Source organism: Microcebus murinus, chromosome 1 (assembly GCF_040939455.1).
Source record: "Microcebus murinus isolate Inina chromosome 1, M.murinus_Inina_mat1.0, whole genome shotgun sequence".
NCBI classification, from domain to species: domain Eukaryota; kingdom Metazoa; phylum Chordata; class Mammalia; order Primates; family Cheirogaleidae; genus Microcebus; species Microcebus murinus.
Genome location: NC_134104.1, coordinates 52,297,682 through 52,312,383, shown reverse-complemented (window position 1 = coordinate 52,312,383; position 14,702 = coordinate 52,297,682). Strand labels below are relative to the sequence as shown.

At 34.7% G+C, this 14,702-nt stretch overlaps 1 protein-coding gene across 7 annotated transcripts in view; it reads left to right on the top strand.

The window, feature by feature from the left end:
- The window catches only part of CD47 (CD47 molecule), a 54,583-nt gene that overhangs the window by 24,029 nt on the left and 15,852 nt on the right, over positions 1 to 14,702 (top strand). For 3 of the 7 annotated variants that reach the window (XM_020287670.2, XM_020287668.2, XM_020287667.2), the window contains exons 4-7: positions 8,309 to 8,416; positions 9,654 to 9,746; positions 10,788 to 10,880; positions 12,400 to 12,492. In XM_020287670.2, coding sequence (XP_020143259.2) covers positions 8,309 to 8,416; positions 9,654 to 9,746; positions 10,788 to 10,880; positions 12,400 to 12,492 — 387 coding nt within the window. Of the gene's footprint in view, positions 1 to 8,308; positions 8,417 to 9,653; positions 9,747 to 10,787; positions 10,881 to 12,399; positions 12,493 to 14,220; positions 14,290 to 14,702 lie in introns of all 7 variants that reach the window. The other 4 variants (XR_002224037.2, XR_002224034.2, XR_002224036.2 and 1 more) reach the window with 2 other exon arrangements.

Genomic DNA, 14,702 nt, shown 5'->3' with positions numbered 1-14,702 from the left:
TGTTTTGATTTTTATTTTTGTGTTAGTGAGGTTGAATGTTCTTTTTTATATTTTTTCTACTGGTCATATTTTAAGCAACGTGCTTATGAACCTAAAGAAATATTTTTTGGCTCATCTTAAAACAAGTAGATGCAGCATGTGTATGTGTGTGGAAGAGGTGTCTGTGTGCTTGATTCACCCAACCTGGACTCACTTAAAGGTGTCGATAACAGTAGATAAACACTTATGATACTCTTGCTCTGTGTGATAGGCACTGTGCAAAGTGTTCTACATCTGAAATCATATTTATTTCTGCCAAGAACTCAATGGGCATAGGTACTATTGTTATTCCTATTTGGTAGATGAGAAACTGAGGCACAAGTTTCTAACCTACATGAAGACAGGTTAGGCAATTTGCCCACAATTACCCATCCATTTGCTGGTAGTACTGGGATTTGAACCAATGCTGTTTATTACTACACTATGCTTCCTCTCTGTTTTGAAGTTATTTTGAGGCTTTTCTTTCCATGAAGGGTGAACCTATATTTAGGTGCACACACTAGATGATTAGAAGAAACTGTTATTGATACAGCAGAATGCTAACCTAATTTGTTCATTTATTCTTCAAATACCTATTGACAGGGTGCCTACTGATGGCTAGGCACTAGGCTAAATGCTGGGAATATGGAAGTGAACCTCATATTGGCCTGGCTTGGTAGTACTCACATTTTGGCCGAGGAGACATGTACGCATGCCTGTCTTTTGCCTTCTGTCATGTCCTGCATGGATCTGAACCTAACTTTTCTGTTAGAGCCCTTTGTAAGAGGCCTCCTGTTTAAGGCCTGAGCTTCCACCAAATAGGAGAGTGCCTCTCTTTTCCACCTGCTTGGTTATGTGTTTTATAGAATCCGGTATGTTACAGTCCTCAAGGTATTAATAGTAACTCAGGATCCCTTGACTTTTACTTTCCAGATTTCTAGTTCTTGTTAACTTTTCCTAATTACCATATATGGTCTACACTTAACTACAGGTGGTTTCTCTCAGTGGTTTTTCTAGTTCTGCATGTGAGTCTTTCTGTGGTCCAAGATAAAACCTTGGCCTTCACTAGGCTAAAATTTCATTAAAGACAGCAGGTTATGCCCTTACTTTGAGAAGAAAGATTTTCTTTATACCAGAACTGTATCCTGAACTCTATCTCCAGACACCGCGGGTCCTCCTGAGGAAGAAGCCTGTGAAAACATCTAAACTCCCAAAGCCCGGCCAGGACTTGGTGAGCCCTAGGCCACGTTTCAAAGACAAAGGTCTCTTATGGGGAAATGCTCCTAAATATCTTTGCCTTTAGCTTTAACTTACAAACTTTTAAGCAGGATCTCTGTGCTTAGCAAACTGCTCAGAGAACCCTAGACTCAAACATCAAGCCTTAACTGATAGTGTTGCCTTTCAGACACTTTGTGTTCTGAAAGCAGTACTAACTGATTGGGCCCCTCTACTGACAATTAAGTTCCTAGCTGATTTTGAAGGTTTTTCCTAATTCTTTGATATCATAACAGGTTCTTTCTGTCATTTAGATGGTTACTAAATGATTTCAAGTGCTGTCTACTTAGTTCTCTAGTTCTTGCAGGATTAAGGTCCAACTATGTATAAAGAACTGGCTAACATTGTGAAATTCTTTGAGATTAGCCTATCTGTTCTTTCTTTTCCTTTCCTATACAGGGAATCTTTCCTTTTGTTCTATACAGGGAATCTTTGCTTTGCACAGAATTGTGAAACCACAAGCATGCGCATGTAAGCTGAAACTCTGCAAAGTGATATTAATAATAAGAAAAATTACTATTGTTCCACGACCATCAAAATTTTTTGTCAAAACATTTAAAAACTCACTTACTATCAGTAATAATTGCATTGGGAAATGAAAACACAATAGTAAACTAATATTTAGTACATGGTAAATTATATCATTAAAAGCATTGAGAATTAAAGTATTTTATCAAGAGTAGTTTGAACAACACTTGTGTTCTTGCATAATTTTGGATACAGAGCAAGCATCTCTTCTATGCCTTGGTGAATTTTCATTTGTAAAAATTTTTTTAAATGCTTAAATTTTTAAAAAATTATTATTTCAAAATATTATGGGGGTACAAATATTTTTGGTTACACGGATTGCTTTTGTTATGTTTGAGTTAGGATTAGAAGTGTGTCCATCACCCAGATAGTGTTCATTGTACCCATTAGTTAGGTTTTTGCCCATCCCCTCCTCTCTCTCCCCCTTACTTGAATTCCACTGAGTTTTACTTCCCTCTGCGCACATGCGTGCTCATTGGTTAGTTCCAATTTAATAGCAAGTACATGCGGTGTTGTTTTTCCATTCTTTAGATACTTCACTTAGGATAAAGATCTCCATTTCCATCCACATTGTTGCCAAAGGCCTTAATTCATCCTTCTTTGTGGCTGAGTAGTATTCTAAAGTGTATATATATCATGTTTTGTTAATCCACTCATGAATTGATAGGCACTTGGGGCGATTCCACATCTTTGCGATTGTGAATTGTACTGCAAATAAACATTTGAGTGCAGGTATCTTTTTAATAAAATAACTTCTTTTCTTTTGGGTAAATGCCCAGTAGTGGGATTGCTGCATCAAACGGTAGGTCTACTTTCAGTTCTTTGAGGAATCTCCACACTGTTTTTCATAGAGGTTGTACTAATTTGCAGTCCCACCAACAGTGTATAAGCATTCCTTTCTCTCTCTATCCACACCAGTATCTGATATTTTTGGACTTTTTAATAAAAGCCATTCTCACAGGGGTAAGGTGAAGATCTCACTGTGGTTTTAATTTGCATTTCCCTAATGATTAGTGATGTTGAGCATTTTTTCATATGTTTATTAGCCATTTGTTATCTTTTGAAAAGCTTCTGTGAATTATCATATTTTTTCCTAAGTGTAGATCAGCTTCCATCATGTTATCCTCTGTGCTGTCAATGTCATGAAAGAGTTCCTTTAATGTTTTTTAATGTTTAGAGCTTTTTGTTTTGTTTTGTTTTGTATGTGTAGTTTTTTTGTTTTGTTTTGTTTTGTTTTTTTGCTAGAGTTACTTCCTCTGGGATATCTTCATTCTTTTTGTCATAACCTCCTCCTCACTTTTCTCATTTTTGCCAGTAAGTGGCTGAGTTCACTGAGTTCCTCTGGCTGCATCTCTCGAGTCTCTCACATGGCACCAGTGTCTACCTTCCCACAATCAACTATTTCTTCTCTTACTCCATGAATGGTCTGTTCGAATTCCACACTGCACTTATCACTTTTTATTTCTTTGCTCTTTTCTTTTTCTTTGCCAACTTTCCTCTTTTGATTGTCCATTATAAAATATCATGTGGGTTTATCACTGGAATACAAGGAGGTAACACGACTCCATGCTTTGCTGTCTTTGCATGATCTGAATAACAGATGTGCAATGATTAGTCACCAACAGTCTTTAAGAGATGTGATATCATGGATCATGGTGCACATCTGCTGTTTATGTAGTGATTTGTTGACTGAAGAGATAGCAGTGAAGTTGTACTTATGCAGTTACTCAGTTAATGTATTGTGATGATTAAAATTTGAACTGTGTTTTGGGGGACTTATTTAAACCATGGTTACTGGAATTCATGCATATCAGAAGAGTGCAAAGTGAAGACAACTGTAATTTATTTACAATTCGTATGTCCTAGGCATCTTTCCCTTTCTTTTCTTTCTCCTCCCTGCTCAAGATTATTCCACAGGGATTTTGGTCAGAGATATTTGGGCAGATGTTCCTGTAGGAATCATTGTTAGGAAATTCAAGGAAAAAAAATCTCCATCACCACAGCCTTGGGATTCCTATTAAGTCCTTGAATCCAGACTTGAGGACCAGCTTAATAATGAACGTAATTAGGCCATGAAAGTACATTTAAAAGAAATAATGAAACAGAGAGTTTCTTCATTGATTAGAAAAATCATTCTGAAGAAATGAAGACATATCCTAATTTGAGATATCATTGCAACAAATATCATTGCAAATAATCATTCTGTGACCGGGTTGATAGCCCCTAATAATAGGACTTTGTTACTAAGTTTACTGTGAATTCTGTTCAGTCACCTTGAATTCCCAGTGCCTTCCCTTGGTCCTGTCCACATAATCACATTCTGTTATTAAATGATGTGATCATGTGCTTGTTTTATTGTAGGCAGAATTGAACAAAACTATAACTCAGCATTTTACTCTTTTATAGAAATGTAGTTACTAATCTCTGACCCTTTCCAGATAACTCAACTTCCTCCATAAACTCCAAAATTGTGAAACCATCCATGAGACCAGGAAAAGTTTGGAGCCAAGAAAAGGAAGTTAGTCTGTTGGATATCCTCTTCCTTAATCTTTTATATTGAAAGAACGTGCTGCACAAAGCCTAGGCTCTTTTATTTCTAGTTCCTATAGACTGGGAATGTGATGTCTAGTCAGTGTTCATTGTACAAAATTGTTTCATCAGAGCAAACTGGGTAGTGTATGGAGTTTATTATAAAATTATTTTACTTGCCTTCTGGTAAGTAACCAGCATATAATTGGCATTAATGTTCGTTTTTTTTTCCAACACCACTTTCACAAAGCCTTAGAGTGTATGTGTTTTAAATGAATGTGCTAAATATTTGAAAAATAGTAATTTAAACAATTTTCAAAATTGATATTATAATTTTATGTAAAATGTTACCAGATGTGCTTTATTCTGCATTGAAAACAATATTGATTTTCGGTTCAACAGATATCAAAAAGATTCTAAAATTACTTTCCTGGAGTTATCAGAAAATAGCACTATAATAATGGAATCAAACACATTTCCCTTTATGATTTAGTCTTAATCTGATATGCATTATACCGGAAAGCCTTCCTGTCTCTCTGATCACTTACCAATTACTTGGTAAGGGACTCTCTAAATGTCATGTCTTTGAGCAGCTGTTGAATTCGTGGAGTTTTTGGGTTTTGTTGGGTGGACTGCAGTCTATATGGGCCTGTGTGGGCATGTCAAATCCAGCCTTGAGAGTATCTTGAAAACTTAACATGACAGATTTGATTTTATCCCCAAGTTGACTTAGTAATTTCACTAGATTTCATCAATCCCAACCTACATTTCTTTCAAATCTTATATGTGCTTTCTATCAGTCACAAAGAGAACAAAAAACCTTATTTTCTATTCATAACATTAGCTGTTTCTTCAGGTGGCTAAAGGGACATGTCATTGCTTTACTCACATGAATTTGAAAGATTAAATACATAAAGGATCATTCTTAGACTGGAGTAGGTCCTCACCTTCTGTTTAACTGGGGAGGAAGATCTGCAAGTAAAGCCCCCAACCCTCAAAGACACATATTCACCTATTAGAATGTAAGGGCCTTGAGGGAGGCCTTGTGTTTGCCATTTTTGTTCACTGTCAGACTTGGAATAGTGAATGTCACATAGATTGATAGTGCTCAATCAATTATTGTTTAGTAAAGTAATCTACTTGTTCTGTGATTTGGACTAATAAAAGGGACTGGTACATTGTAGGTACACAGTAAATATTCATAGAACAAATGAATGAATCAACCCAACACATTTCTAAGAAGTAGCCTGCTAGGTCTAATTTTTTTATGGAAGCTATAAAAGGGAAAATTTTAGAATTCCTAATTTGTTCAGAAAAATGTTATATTGTCTCCCATGATATTTGGTATTCCTATGTCAGGCATATTGTTTTTGTTGTTAAAAATATAAATACTATTATTCTTCATATGTTTTATTTTGTGTATTGATTTCAGTAGTTTTAGCTGAGGGGAATCTTTAAAAGCAGGCAGATTGTCTTGCCAAGCAGCTGAAAAATCATACCAGGAAGTTTGATAAGAGACTGCTGTTAAGAACACATTAAATTATTTTTATCTTAATGTTAAGCATTTGGGGAATTACTTGAATTTATTTTTGTTGTTGTTGCATTTAGTGTTTTGATGTTTGATAAATAAGGATAAATCCATTTATTAAAGGACAATAAAAGTTCACCAGTAAAAGGTCCTTGAGATTGTTTGGTTCTGTGGCATCTATATCAGATTCCTTGCCTGGTAGCAACACCAAGAAAATTGACAACTGGGCTAGCAACAAGATACCTATCCCTCACTTGCTTAAATGTAGGCAATATGAGCAAAGAAAATGAGCCTAAAGAAACTCTTTCAGAAGGTTCACTAAAAGAAACCATGGAGATACTTTTTCATTGCCTGTGATTACTTAAGTAGACCTAACTTATACAAGTTAAATATCTTTATCCAAAATACTTGGGACCAGAAGTATTCTGGATTTTGGATTTTTTCAGATACAAGATGCTCAACCTGTATATTTGTTGGAAATGGCTGCTTAATGTAAGGATGAATTTAGGTAGCCTTGAAAATAAATAGTAGTTGAACCAATCAACAGGAACTAAAGCTATCTCCAACACATAGTGTACTTATACTCCAAGAGAACACCATCGATAGTAGTATTTTTTGGTATTTTATTTTTGTTGCTATTGTTGGCATTATTTTCTCCTATAGCAGCTCTTCTAAGCCTGAAGAGGTGGAATTTTATATGAGATTCAAACTCTTATTTTTTTTAAGAATAACATAAGTCAGCCTTTTGCATGAAATTTTACTGTATTCTAAGGCGAATTCTTGTTGCTTGATCTTAGTAGCTCTTTTATGTGTTGAATTAAACCTGAAAGAGTCTCTTATGAATGATTGATTTTGAGGTACGTTTGACAGAACTTCAATTTTATAACCTCTTGCAGAACTTTCAAATTCTGTTTAGATAACAATATACATAGAATTTAAATGGAAAACATGATGTATGTCTAGAGAAAATTTCTTTTTCTGTGTCTATTGCCTTTTGTGACCCATACATTCAATTTCATTCTGCCTAGTATTTGAGCCTAGAAAACAGGAAAGCTGTGAAAACTCTGTGCCTTATAATAAGACAGGGATATGACTGACTAGGAGTTACATAAGCTCCAAGGCTGGGTGGAGGTAACATATCAAATAAAAATTGGGAAACTTGCCATCTGAGGTTTTCTGATTAATGTGGATTTCTCTTTTCTGTTTAATGTGAATTTCAGTTATTCAGCTTCAGGATTGGTTATTTGTTGCTTAGGCCTTATTCTCCCTCTAGACTAAAATTGAGGTTATAATCTAAAATATGGGTAGGTGGAGATTCAAAAACTCTTCAGTTGCCTATAGTATACCTTAATGGTCATGGTCATTTAGGGGCTTATTTGTTGTTTTTACTATATTTAATCTGTCATTTTAGCAGATGAAAATTGAATGCTAAATATAACATTTAAAAATATTTCCCCCCTCATGACAGTTGCCCATTGATTACTGGGGTGGAGAATTCCATGTATGGAAGGAATACAGCAGAATTTCAGTCACAGACGCTGTTTCTCTCTGCTATTCAATTTGCTTTTAGGTTACATTTAACAACTTTCTGGATAAAAATTAATTTCAATATTAACCAAAACAAAAGAAATAATATTTTTAGGCTTATCCATTACATCATTCTTTCAAGAAAGGTACTAGATACTTGACAATAGTTCTAGCATTACAAACAATAATATGTATGATGAATTCTATAGAGTCTCTGTAGTTTATTTTTATTAAAATATTGTAGTTGAACAATTTAAGCTTTTTTCTTCCTTAGGATTTCACAAGAGTGTGCTTTGGCCGATGTTTGACGTTTATTCTATCCTCTTTCTCAAAACAAACTATCCAGATTTCCATGTAAGGTGGAACAAAGTTCTCTTTTTCTTGATATTGTTAAATAACCAGTTATTTCCCATCAGCATGATGTACCTCAGTGTTGTATTGTTGTATTGTCATTCTGGGGTGATTTTTTCTCATCGGGGAGGTTGGCATTGCCTGGAGACAGTTGATTGACATAACTGGAGGCTATTACTGGCATCTAGTATGGAGAGGCCAGGGATGCTGCTGAACATTCTGTAACGCGCAGAGCAGCCCCCTGCACAAAATCTTATCTAGCTGAAAATGTTAATAATGCCTCAACTGAGAAAGCCTGATACATAGGACTTCATTCTTTAAAGTGCAAGGGACAAAGGCGTCATCTGTAAATTTAGCATCCATGTTTATACTGCCATGACCTTGTCCATTTACTTATGAAAAAGATGTGAAGTGACTTGATGGTATGAAAGAGTTGTTCCTCAGAGGTAAGTCAGTTATGATAAGTGTGCCAGTTTGTCTCTGTACCTTATAAGTTACAAAAATGAATTCACTTCTGATTGAGTTGATGTAATTCTTTGTGTTTTTTTTAAGCACTTAAATATAAATCCAGTCATATGGATGAGATAACCATTGCTGTGCTTGTTGTTGGACTAGTAACCACTGCAGTAATCATTGTTGGAGCCATTCTTTTCGTCCCAGGTAAGATGTGCAGTTGCTGGGAGGGAATGTAGGATGTAGATGAGTGTTCCAAGGGGAAGGGTGTTAGTTTCCTACGACTGCTGGAACAAATTACCACAAATTAGGTGGCTTAAAACAACAAGAATACTCTTGCTGCTCTGGAGGCCATAAGTCCTAAATTAGGGTGTCGTCAGGACCACACTCCCTCTCAAGACTCCGGGGCAGAATTCATTCCTTGCCTCTTCTAGCCTCTGTATTTGCTGAGGAATGCCCATCCCTGGCATCCTTTAGTCTGCGGCAGCGTAGCTCCAATATTGGCCTCTGTGGTCGCGTTGCCTTCTCCTCTAGCCTTGTCTTCACCTCTGTGTGGTTGTTTTTTGTTGGTTTGTGTTTTGTTTTGTTTTAGGGGTTTGTTTGTTTGTTTGGTCAAATCTCCTTCTGCTTCTCAATTAGAGCCCACCCACAGAATCCAGGATAAGCTCTCCTTTCCGAGGTCTTTAACTTAATCACATCTTTTGCCATGTAATGCAATACTTTTTTGCTATATGAGGTAATATTCACAGGTTCTAGGGATTAGGAGATGGAAATGTCTTTAAGGCCACCATTCCACCATTCCTACAGAGGCACACTTCAGTGTACGAGGACATGGAATGGAACTAGATTTGTTGGAAATGGCAGTTGCATTTGAAGGAGGGGAGTGGGGCTGGGAAATAAGGGTGTATAGCACATGAAAAGAAAAGCAAAGAAAGCCCAGGACTTAAAGTGGTAGGCTGTAGTACACCATTGTTGTTTTTAGAGAAGTGTGCAGTACAGGTGTAACATGTAGGGACATAAATTTGGCAGCTCTATTTGTCTCTGGAGTTAGTGAGGACATGAGGTGGAAGGAGGTGAATTCAGAAGACAACTTGAAAGAACAATTAATTTGACTTTGGGACATACTGAATATGGCAGATGAAGGGAATGGTAGAAGATGACTACAAAGTTCCTCATCTGAAATTCTGTAAGATAGTGAGGAATGAAGTAAAGCCAATCCAAGCTTTCGACATGTTGAGACTTGCATGTCTTAAGTTTGGTCTTAAATAATCAAAAAATAAGCACTTATTTTATCTGAAGCTCTGGGGGAAACATATTATTTTTAAACCTTTTAGTTTATAAGAGTATTATTGAGATTAGTACATTTAATAAATTAAGTACTTTAGCTTCCTGAAGAGTAGAAAATATGTAGAAAAATATTTTAAATATTTTTATTTATTAACAGGTGAATATTCAGTAAAGAATGCTATTGGACTTGGTTTGATTGTAGTTACTACCGGGTTATTATTATTACTTCACTACTATGTGTTTAAAACAAGTGAGTATTTGTTATTACTTTATGATTTTGCCTACAGTTTTCATTTAAAAATGTCACTTTTGGTGTAAATAGTCTTATATGGATTTCTTTTTACAACTCAATGAATACTTTGTCTTGAAAATCTTTTATTAAAAGATTTTCCATGCTATTCTTAGTGACATTTTTCCATTCAGATTAATTTTAAGGTTATCCTAGGTCTTGAAGGCATTCAATTATTTTGAAAAAAGTGATTTTCATATGCATTTTATACTGGTCAGCATAATTTTAAATTATTTTATATAATATCTTAATAATTATCTTCATATTCTAATTTTAGTTTTTTTGAATTTATAAGTAGAAATTAAATACAGCCTTTCTCTTCTTTTGCTAAGCCTATTCATTAAACAGACAAGTTCTATAAAATGGGGTTATAAATCACAAATAGTAGAAACATATTTTTTTTAGTTATTAGCAAACCTTGACACTTTAGTTTCAAAAGATGGTATAGCTATCCAAACTATAATTAGTATGATTTTTACTGCATTTTGAAAGTAAATCACTAACATATGTTTGTTAGTTACATTTAACACTTGATCTTAGGGTCTATGTCTGACTTACTGTACATCAGAAAGGTATTGATTTGTTATAAAATTACAGATCTTCTAGATGCACAAGATAGTCTAATGTTTTCAATCACATGTTTGCATGATGATTCTCTCCACCAAAGCAATTCTGTGTGCATGTGAAGAAGCCACGCATAATAGCCATCCCAATTGCAAAATGTACAAGGGTGGTAAAAGCAGCATTGTTCTAAGAGTTGGGGTAAAAACTGCCAGTCCAGCTTAGCTGACTGTGAAAATAGAAGGCTGCTGAATGTGTGACTTTGGATCTGACTACTTGTGTGAAGGGTTAGGTCGCTGGAAAAGCATCTTCTATCTGACAGGGAACTCCAGAGTTGGTCTTCAGTCATAGGATATTCCTGATTGCACCAAATGCAAATAGGAGTGATCGCTTCTTAAATCCTCTGAACATACTTCTGTTTAATCCTTTTCCTTCCCCCAGCAATTGGGATTCCCTCCTTCGTCATCGCCATATTGGTTATGCAGCTGCTGGCCTATGTACTCGCTGTGGTTGGGTTGAGTCTCTGTATTTCGGGTAAGAGTCACATCCTTCTGTAGTCCCGATTTGGATTACTATTGGGCAGAGCTCTTCTTTCTTTTCCTTGTTCTTTATTTCTTTTTCTTTTAATATATAGACTTTATTTTTTTAGAGCAGTATTAGGTTCACAGAACACTTGAGTGAAAAGTACAGAGAATTCCCATATACCCCACCCCCTCCTTACACCCTCCAGCCACAGCCTCCCTCAGGATCCTCCACCGGAGTAGCACGTTTGTTACAGTTGATAAACCAACATTGACAACATCATTGTTGCCCAAACTTCATAGTTCACATTAGGGTTCACTTACGGTGTTGTATGTTCTATGGGCTTTGACAAACGTATGGTGACATGTGTCCACCATTGTAGTATCATACGGAATAGTTTCATTGTCCTAAAAATCGCTTGTGCTCCCCTATTCATCCCTCTCTCTCCCCAAACCCCTGGCAACACTGATCTTTTTACTGTGTCCATAATTTTGCATTTTCCAAAACGTCTTATAGTTGAAGTCCTACAGTATGTAGTCTTTTCAGACTGGCTTCTTTCACTTAGAAATATGCATCTGAGTTTCCTCCATGTCTTTTCGTGGCTTGATAGCTCATTATTTTCTAGAGCTAAATAATATTCCATTGTGTGAATGTGCCATAGTTCGTTTATGTATTCACCTATTGAGGGACATCTTGATTGCTTTCAGTTTTTTGTGACTATAAATAAAGATGCTATAAACATCCATGTGCATATTTTTGTGTGGATATAAGTTTTCAACTCCATTTGATAAATACCAAGGAGTGCTATTACAGTATGTTAAAAGTATGTTTAGTTTTGTAATAAACTGCCAAACTCCCTCTATCAAAATGGCTGTACCATTTTTGCATTACCATTACCAATGAATGAGAGTTCCTGTTTCTCCACCTACTTGACAACATTTAGTGTTGTGAGCTTTCTTTTTAAACTAAGTTTTCCTGCAGTAAGAATAGTACTTTCCATGTTGCAATGAGCATAGTGTGTGTGTGTATGTATATATATGTATATACACATATGTATATACATATATGTATATATGTGTATACATATATGTATATATGTGTGTATGTATATGTGTGTGTGTGTATATATATATACATATATATATATACACACACACACACACACACATATGGTTTGTGGGCTGATTGTTTGAGCAGCCAAACTGCTATGCCTATATTTGAGGAAGAACTTTTGAAATCATCAGGATCCAATTGGTTGGAGCATTAGATTTTACACACTGTTCCTCATTAGTCTTGGTATGCTAAGGTATGTGCTATGCAAAGATGGGCTTTTTTTCTTAAAATAATTTGGAGTCATTTCACTGGCTGAGTTAATAATAATAAACATTTATAGATAATTTTTGTTTTTTGACCTTTAGAAATATAATTATTCTCCTTAAGACTTTTTATTACTACTATTATTGTTGATTTCTTTTAAAAGTTTAGTTATTTCTTACCTATTTCTAATACAAAATTGTGTTTGTTTTTACAGCATGTATACCAGTGCATGGCCCTCTTCTGATCGCAGGTTTGATTATCTTTGCTCTAGCACAATTACTTGGACTAGTTTATATGAAATTTGTGGGTAAGTCAATCTTATTTTTGTTAGCCTATGCTAAGAATTTCAGATATGTAATTTGGAAAATCCTTTTTATTTGGTTTTTCCAGTTTAGGACAAAAGAAATGTATTGATAATCCCCCCAAATGAGAAAATATAGTTGGAATGATTTGAGGGTAATTAAGGAGGGTAGAAGGCATATGAACTGATAAAAAGTTCAGATTATTAACTAATTTAAAGGAAAATGGCTTTATATGTTAGAAATGTGTAGATTTGTTTATTCTAAGTAAAAGGGGCATTATTTGACTCCATCTTAAGTAATAGAAAAGTATGTTTAATTATTATTTCTATCATAGAGCTCTCTTACAGAGACCTGTTTGTCACTTGCTCTTGTTTTTGCACTGTTTATAAACATGGATGCCCCTAAGTAGACAGGAATTGAAATTCAAAATCAATCACTTTTGTTCATTTAAAGAGCAGTAACCCCCCGTGCATGACTTTAAAACATTTCTAGGTAAAACCAATATAATAAAAACATTGAGTTTTACAATTTACTACTTTTAAAATCAGTTCTTAGCATAGAATTCACTTTATCATTTATAACCTTTGTATTTAATCTGCCAATTTTCATGTAACAAGTTTTTGCATAAATTCCTATTTTTGACATGTAGAGACAGATGCTATTAACAGTGCCTGGAACTTGTTCCCTATAATCTGATTTATACTGGTCTCCCACCTTAAAAAATTCTTTTTATTTATGAAATTAAAGCAAAATTACAAATTAATGGATTAAAACAATACTCTTTCTTCTTTGCTTTCGGTGAATTTTACCGTATGTGTTTCTAAAAAGTAATGCAAAACTTAAATTGTTATAGTCAAATAGTTTCCCATATGACTTTTGTAATACTTTCAAAGAAATTTTACCTATATTTCTGAATTTTAGTTCTTAGTGTCTGATAATTAAGTTTGATTCTGTTATATATTCTCTGTCTCCCTTTAATTAATGCTTATTAGATAAATAATTAAAATACTTAACCAAAATCTACCTATCTTCAGTTTGTGTTCATAAATGTTAGTTGTATCTCAATGAAATTTTTTAAGTTTATGCTATGTAAGTCAATGCAACATGATTAAAACATTTAAAGAAGAATGGTATTCATGGGGTAGCTATAGTGAGCATCTTAAATGTTGATGCATATTCTACTTTTGTTGAGTCTTCTAATCATCATATGTCTTGTCCTTGAAGATGATACTGCTGATTTTGTTGCTCCCCATGAATGCCTGAGCACAATATGTGACCTACAGTATTCACACAGCTCTGTAGGAGGAGTATTAGATGTCTTTGACAAATGGGCATCCTCACTATCAGGATTTCCCTTTACTCCCATCCCCCCCACTATGCCTTCCGTTATCTGGCTAAGAATGATATTCAGTACAATCGCCACCAAGTCTGGTGACGATGTCTCATATGGAACTCAGCATTGTCTGGCTACTACCCCCTTAACCTCACTCTCCTGCTATCTCCATAGCTTCCATACCCAAGAAGCCAGTGAAACCACTGTAATTGCAAATGTCACTGTTCTGACATTAAAATTAAAATGAAAGTGAAATCCCAACAAGTACCAAAAATTATTTTTTCTGTATTATAGATTAGCATATAAGTATACTATATGTAAGTTAAAAATTTAGTCCAATTTTATTGGCATTTTGAAAATAGCCTAAATTAACTTTTCAAATCAACTTGTCTGATGTCAGAGTTCAGAGGCACACCACCGGTCAGTTGAAAGGCAAGAAGAGACAAGGTACAGGAAAGTTGCTCTTTAGGTAATGTAGTAGACTAGGAAAATTAATATGTTTATTATATAATCTAACTGTGTAAATCTGAATACCTGTAACATTAAGGTTGCAAATTTGAGCATTTGTATCAGGAAGTGAAAATTGTAAACGTTTCCACATTGAAGATGTTCTGTTTTAGAAAAGCCTAATGATTGTTTCTTGATTTAAGTGCAATAAAATTCTCAGATAGTTAAAAAAAAACCAAAAAAAAAAACCCAAGCTCTGTATTCAACAGTAAGTTAATGTTACTTTGAGAATTTTAACTTTTATAATTTTCATCATTTCCAAGTTTAAATTTGTAGCCTTGATTGTTATTGTTTCAAAGAGTAGGATTTTAACTTTTACTTTTTATGGCCTTCTTTATTGACAGTATTAGAGTTTTTTTTCTTTTTACTGGAAGA